Source organism: Frankliniella occidentalis, unplaced genomic scaffold (genome assembly GCF_000697945.3).
Source record: "Frankliniella occidentalis isolate FOCC.00 unplaced genomic scaffold, Focc_3.1 Scaffold570, whole genome shotgun sequence".
NCBI lineage: Eukaryota > Metazoa > Arthropoda > Insecta > Thysanoptera > Thripidae > Frankliniella > Frankliniella occidentalis.
The window spans coordinates 38,265-45,420 of NW_026267686.1; the positions used below are offsets into that span (position 1 = coordinate 38,265).

A 7,156-nucleotide genomic window follows, 5' to 3' on the forward strand; every position below is an offset into this window, starting at 1 on the left:
GGGGGGGTACTTTGCAGAGTACGCGAGTCCGAGCAGTATAGTGGCCGCGAGTTGCGTCAGGCGACATGTCGTCGTGGTCCGTCGTCCGCCCGGGTGGCGCGGCCGCAGGCGCCTCTTGGCCCAACTCCCTTTTACTACTACTCCACTTCTTGTACCGCGGCGGCGCGCGCGCACTTGGCCGCGCCGTTTGCCGCCCTTGGGCAGTCTAAGGGCAGCCACGTGGCGCTTGCCGATAGGGGGTTCGCGCGACAGGGCGCAGCGCAGGGAGCCCCTTTGGCGGGGAGGCGCCCCCTCGGAGCATACGGCGGGCGGCACGTGGCGTGTGGCCTAGCGAGGAGTCCCCCGGGAAGAACCGGACCCGCAAGGTCAGGCGAGGCGCGGCCGCGCGCGGGGCGGGCTGGGGGGCTCCACGGGGTCATCGCCTGAGCCCAACCCCACCCTCCCGTCGCCCCGAGAGGCCCATCATCGGCCCAATTCTGCATCTCCCCCACCCCTCTTTACCCTTGCGTGACCTAATTCCCAGTAGGGCTGCGGCCGGGCCCCGGGCTTGGTGCGAAAATGTCGCGGAGGCCTTCACTGGCGCGGAGCGCGCCGCACATCCGGGCCGGCGGCGCCTCCGCCACCCGCGGCTCGGCGGGCTACGCCAGGCGGGGGTGGACAGGGAGCCCGGCGGGGAGCCCGGCCCGATGGGGCTCCGCGAGGAGGGCGAGTAAGGCCTGGTCGATAGCTCATAGCGCCCCGCCGCCCCGCCACCCCCACGAGCTGGCCCGGCCCGGCCTGCCCGGCCATCCCTAGGCCGCCACCCTCGGGCTGCTGCTGCTGCTGCTCCCCCTCGGCCGCCGTCGCCCTTGTGTGCCCCCGGGGCGCTGGCCGACCCGGCTCGCTCGGCCGCCTCAGGAAGTCGCCGTCACTGCGCCTGTTGATCTGGCTCTCATTTTCGATTCCGCCGAGCACGCCAGTGGCACGCCAGTGCTGCTCGGGCCGCTCAGCGAGCAGCATGCATTAGGGACGCTATGATTCACCCCCCGGCCAGCCGGCAGCGGTGTCCTGGCGGTGCCCCGAGCGGCCTGCTCAGGCCGCGACCTTTGTTGAACTGGCTAGACGCAGCGGGGCAAACCGGGAGGTCACGGTCAGGTGGGCAGCGCGCCAGCCCAGGCCGAGCGAGCCCGCCTTTGGAGCCTCCGGCCGCCGCTCCGCGGGTTCGAGTCCGGGCCGGGGCTCAGCAGCTTTGCGATGCGATGCGACCCCCCAGCGGCGTGGCGGAGCGTGGCGGGCCCGGTGGTCAATGCAACGGCTTTGGGAAGTGGATGGGCCCCACACCGCACCGCGGGGGCGGCGGGCGGGCGGGCGCGAGCAGTTTCCTCTTCCTGCCCCCACCGCCGCTCGGCCCAGCGCCTCCCACCCCCGCCCCGCCCCGCACCTCGATCGATCGCCCTCCACCCCGTTACCATCCACCCCCGAGTGCCTCCCCGCGGGGCGCCCGTGGAGCGGGGCTGGCGCGGCGGGGCGGGGCGCTCGGTACGCCCCTGGCAACCAGTGCAGGGCTGGGCGTACACCACATGTCACTCTCTGCGGAGCCTTGACGCGGCGGTGGCAAAGACCCCCCTCGGCCATACCGCGCGGCGCCAAGGAGAGAGCGTGGAGTTGGCGGGAGGGTCGAGGACGCCGCCGCGAGTGTCCAAAGTGACAGCCAGGCGCCGCTGACTGGACCTCGACTCGCCCCGCCTCTATTTGGAGTTTACAACACGTTTCGTCGCTGCCGCCTCCGCCGCCGCCGGCGAATCCCGCGGCAGCGCGTTGACGCTAATTTGCCGAAGCAATTAAATTGGGTTCGAGTCGACCTCGGCCCGCGGTTCGGGTCCGAGGACGTTTGGCCGTGTGCCCGCCAAGTGCCCCCCGTGCACACAGGCCACGGGCCGGGGACGGGGCCGGGGACGGGCAGCAACCGCGCAAAAAGAAAACGTCGGTGCAAGGATTTGTGTCCGGCTGCGGTGCAGTCATCCCGCGGTACGGCCTGGCGGGGCGGGGCGTGGGAGGGGCGTGATGTCACCCGCTCTGCGGCGCTGCGCCGCGGTCGCGTCGCGGTCACTTTGACGTTAGAGCAACGCCATCGAGCATCGCGGGGGGGACACACCAGCAGGCCGGGGCGGTGGCTAGCTCGCCGATCTGCCAGCCAGGGCAGGGTAGGGGTCTTCGACCTTGACTTGCTATTGGTGAACATCCTGATCGAACACACACACACACAACTTCAACGGGCGCGGGTTGGCGGGGCGGGGGCGGGGTGGTGTGTGTGGCACTTGTCACCGCTGGCCTGGTCGCTGCACGGCCCCACTACTACCCGCCGGGCCTGGTCGCCCTCTCGGTTCGTGCAGCAGCAGCAGCAGCCGCCCGACTGCTGGACGGCCTTGAACATCAGCTGATGAAGCGTCGCCTCGGCCCGCTCGCGCTGACACGAGCCAGCCGCGGGGGTCCCCGACGTGCGCCGCCGTCATATCCAGGCTCCTGCGCCTCATCCATGCCAGCGTTTAATATTAAAATGTGCGCCCTGCTATAACGCAGTCTCTCCATGGTCATCAGGACCTGCCACGCCCCCTCCCCTTTCCCCCCGAATCTCATCACAGCCCTCGTACTGTTTTTTCCCCTGGGTCATTTTGATCATGGTTTGGTCCATTAGAAACTCTCTACCAGTCCCCCTTCCCTGTCCTTCCGCCCACCACCAGCTCAGCTGCCGTGCCGCGGACGAGCGCAAAGCCAACATTTTTATCCTGTCATCTTCTTTAGGCAGACCCCCCCCCTGGTTTTCCATTATTTTTATTTATTATGTCCATTATGTTCTCTTGCATTGTGTTTGTTTGTACAGCAGCAGCCCACGGGGCTGTTATGCAGTGCACCGCGGCCACCCCACCCTTTGCCCCCCCCCCCTCTATCTCCCCACACTACACCGGCCTCTAACCCCCTTTTGCTCTCGATAAGATGCAAACTGGAGTGTAATTAAGGCCCCCTAATGTCGTTCCCCCTTCCTCCTCCTCCTCCTCCTCCCGCCTCCCGCGACGGCGCGATGCGCTGGCTGCCGCTGCAGCCGACTGGGATGACTGCCAAGCGCGAAATAGGAACTTGACATGCAGGACGCGAATCGAAGAGAGGGACAAATTAAAACACACGGCGATGGCGATGGAAGGCTGTTACGTGTTGCTGCCCGTCGGACCACACAGCTGCTGAACGCAAAGCAGAGGGAGACGATCAGAGAGAGGGGCGAAGAAGAGAAAGAGAGAGAGAGAGAGAGAGAGAGAGAGAGAGAGAGAGCGCAGACAGAGAGAGAGAGAAAGAGAATGGAAAAGAAAGAGGAGAAAAGCTTCAGTCCCTCTTTGTTGTCGTTCCTAGTTGTTATCAGTGTAGCGGGGTGCGGCGGGGCGTGGAGGTAGCGGCGGAGCGGAGGGGGCGGAGGGCCTGTCCTGACAGGTCGTGGGTCCTGCCCCCCCCCCCTCTCCCCTTTCCTCTGGGGCCCACAGCGACCAGGAGGAGGAGGCCAGGGGCCTGGGACACCACCCACCCCACCCCTTGCTCTCACTAACTCCCGCACACATACACACACAACATGCATACACTCACACAAACAAGTCAAGAAACACACAAAAATAAAAGGAAAAACATTACAGACGGTTGAAGGGAGAAACACAACCGCTGCGGACGCAACGCGATGAATCGCGTCAGGCAGGGCAAATAAAAAGGTTTGCACTCGGCGACAGGTCCTTCCCCGGCGGCAAGCGCGCTGATGCAATGTAAAGGATCAATATCACGGGAGGTTAACTAACGAACGAGCACCCCCGAGCTGCTGACGCCCCTTTGGTGTGGCGGCCCAATCGAACAGGGGGAGAGGGTGGGCCAACGGGTCGAGCAAGTTAGGACAAGTGCAAGCGTGCGCTGCAGCTCTGCACCACCGGCCACAGGACTCTAGCCGCTGCCAGGCCAGGCGCGGCCTCTATGCCGTGCTGCTAGTGCTGCCTCGCGCTGGGTCAGCGAACTGAAAGCAAAGCCCTTCCCTTCTTGCCCGCCCCCTCCGCCTCCCTCACTCCCTCCTGACGTCCCCTCCCTGCGGCCTGGCCTGCAGCAGATCCTGCAGCAGATCCTGCAGCAGATCCTGCAGGGGCCGCAGGACTGCAAAGCGTCTCTCGGACGAGCGACTGCAGTCCCTTTGTGAGAGAGGTGCCTGCCAGCCCTCAGCCTCAGCTGGGCTGAGAGGGGGGGGGGGGGGCGTCCGTCAGACGACGAAATGTCACTTTCTGGCGATCATCGCCTGTCGCTCTGCGACTTCGCGTTTTGCGTTCACTCTTTCACACTCGACACTCCCACTATTTCGCACTGTATCCACACGCACAAGTCCGTCCACAATCAGGGGACGTCCCCGGGGCCGAGCGGGGAAAACTGGAGGAAACTCACTGGCCGCGGAACTAGGGTAGCGCACAAGAAAACAACGGAAACTGGGACAACACTCGCCTGATTTTGTGTCCGGCCGATGCTTGAGATGAGCCGAGAGTCTTGTCTTCAGTTTCGTCGAGTTGTGCTTGTTCTGTTGCTGGTTTCTTGGTTACTTTCTTTGTTACTTTGTTTCCCCGGGACGCACTAGCAGTCGAGTTGAGCTTGGCTTGGTCGGTTGCTGGACTCAACTGACTGTTGGGGCGACGCTCGCAGCTGATTCCTGCCGTTCCTGCCTCGGCCGGCGACGCCAGCGCGCTCTCGCGGCCGCGGGCGGCGGCTGCTCCCGAGCCAGCGGCGCACACGGCGGCGGCCGCAGCACCCCGCGCCAGCCAATCGCAGGCCGGCACAGCGTCGCGGGGCGCGCGGGGGGCCGAGCGGGGCGCGCCGCGCCGCAGCGAGCCGCGCCAGCCGCGGGCCGGCCGCGCCGTGCCGAGCCGCGCCCCGCAGCTCCGCGGGGTGTGGCGGGGCGCGGCGGCGGGGCGCGGCGGGGGAGGGGGCGTGTTGTTGGGATCCCTTTGTCTCATGCGTCCTGCCTGCCTGCCCGTCCGCTGGGCCCGTCCGTCGTCTCTCAGCTGTGTGTGTGTGTGTGTGCAGGACACGCCAGGACACGCACACGCACACAGCTGATGACCTGCATCACTGGAGGGCCCTCATGCCGTTCCGACACCCTCCCTTGCCTCTGCCGCACACTTATCGCCCCCCGCAGTCGTTCGTTCACGTGCGTTATTGACCCAACGAGTAGCCTTCAACCTATTTCCAGATAGGCAGGTGCTTTACTGGCTAACATACTGGGCTCCCCCCCCCCCTCACCCCCCTATGTCTCTGCACTTGCCTGATCCGCGCACTGCAGCGCGCAGGCCCGCCTGGAACTCCTAGAACAGGCCGTGTATACTCCAATATACTCGCGCAGGGCTGCATGCATAAGGCGCGGCTTGCAGTCAGGCGAGGCGCCCTCCCCTCTGGACCACGCCAGAGTACTCGACTACTACTCTCTCGAGGCGTGTTTTCGTTCCCCTACCGCGGTAGCTCTTGGTAGCGTGCGTGACGTCACAAACACCAAACGCAAACGAAAACAGGGCGGTGGAGTGTCGGCTGCTGTTTGGCGCGTGTGTGCAAAGGATATTGTGTGTGCGAGATAACTTAAAATGAGGAAAGTGGATAAAAATAAGTTGGTTGTGATTGCTTCTATCCTTTTGGAGGAGTTCGAAGAGGACGATGATGTCCTTTCGGTAATCGGAACGCGACGAAATGCTACGAACTCTGTCGCAACGTCCCTGATTAAAGAAAGGAGGAAGCACTTTAGGTTAGGCCAGTTGTACAAGAATGACTTAAATTGGATAGATCGGTATCTGGACAGTGATTTCCACCGACGATTTAGGTATGTATCGAACTACCCAGCATTATTACATATGTCTTCCTTTTTTCAAATACGGGCTCTAATTATTTTCTTTACCTTTCAAGGATGAAGAAGGAAACATACAGAGCTCTTGTAGAAGTAATTCGGCCTCATTATCCCGTCAAAGAACATCGTGGTGATGCTCAGGTGGTCGACGTTGAACGTGCAGTGATTATGACCCTTCATTATTTAGGACAAGAAGTTTCAATGGACTATGTTGGTGACAAGTATGGTTTCACAGGGTCGACTGTGCACAAAGAAGTCCACAGGATAGTGGCAATTCTATGCAGCTTGAAGAGCACTTTTATTGTGTGGCCCACCGGAGATGAGTGCCACATTGTGCAACAACAGTTTCATGAAAGGGCAGGGTTTCCAGGTGTAGTAGGTGCCATCGACGGTTGTCACGTGGAAGTACTGGCACCAGCTGCTGATCAAGATTCTTACACTGATCGGAAATCCGATCATTCTATAATTTTGCAAGGAGTGTGCACAGCAACAAAAATATTTACAAATGTGTCAGTTGGGACGCCAGGGTCAAGAAATGATTGCCGAGCATTAGCCTTCTCGAGTCTGTACAGGAAAGTTACCACTGAAGGTCACAGAAGCCTCTTTTATGATGACAACTACCACCTTGTTGGGGACAAGGCATATCCCAACCGCTCATGGCTTCTAGCTCCCTTTAAGAACTATGGAAATTTGACAAGGATGCAAAGAAGGTACAATTATAAGCACAGTGTTACAAGAGTAGTTATTGAACACACTTTTGGACTTTTAAAAGGTCGGTGGTGACGTCTGCTCTTCCTGACCCTCAAAGATGTTGGCAAAGATTCCAATTTTGTTTTGGCAGCTTGTGTTTTGCACAATTTTTCCTATTTGCACAATGATACTGTAATTCAGGATATGGCTCAGAATGTACGGATGCTCAATGCTAATGGTTTTGGTGGAGTGGCTGATGCAGAAAGTAAGCGCATTGGAGATGAGAAAAGAGATGTAATATGTAGAGCATTGTGAGGTTTGTGGTACTTCACTAGATAGTAAATTGTGATCCTTGTGCTAAAATATAAAATTTACAGAATAAAATGAATGGATAACTGCACTTTTTGGTAATTTTGTATATTTTCTTTCAAAGCAGAAAAACAACAGGGAACAAAAATATCACAAATCTAGTACACTTCACATCACAGTCAGCCTACCAGCAATGTTGACATCTTGTTCCCTATTGTTTTTCTGCTTTGTTTCGAAGCAGGAAAACAGCACAGAACAAGTTGCAACCAAAGGCTGGTT

General features: G+C 60.3%; 2 protein-coding genes across 4 annotated transcripts in view; one reads left to right on the top strand and one right to left on the bottom strand.

Moving 5' to 3' along the window:
• The window catches only part of LOC113212250 (mucin-7), a 47,501-nt gene that overhangs the window by 18,331 nt on the left and 22,014 nt on the right, over positions 1 to 7,156 (bottom strand). The window contains exon 1 of one of the 3 annotated variants that reach the window (XM_052275314.1): positions 5,309 to 5,455. The exons of 1 other annotated variant lie outside the window; for it this stretch is intronic. In XM_052275314.1, the coding sequence (XP_052131274.1) occupies positions 5,309 to 5,398 (90 nt within the window). In that variant the 5' untranslated portion in view covers positions 5,399 to 5,455. Of the gene's footprint in view, positions 1 to 4,494; positions 4,735 to 5,308; positions 5,456 to 7,156 lie in introns of those variants that run through there. One more of the 3 variants, XM_026430867.2, reaches the window with a different exon arrangement.
• LOC113216473 (putative nuclease HARBI1) lies at positions 5,548 to 6,968 on the top strand. Its single transcript, XM_026436217.2, has 2 exons — positions 5,548 to 5,854; positions 5,938 to 6,968. The coding sequence occupies exons 1-2, from the start codon at positions 5,622 to 5,624 to the stop codon at positions 6,659 to 6,661; spliced, it is 957 nt and encodes a 318-aa protein (XP_026292002.1). The 5' UTR covers positions 5,548 to 5,621; the 3' UTR covers positions 6,662 to 6,968.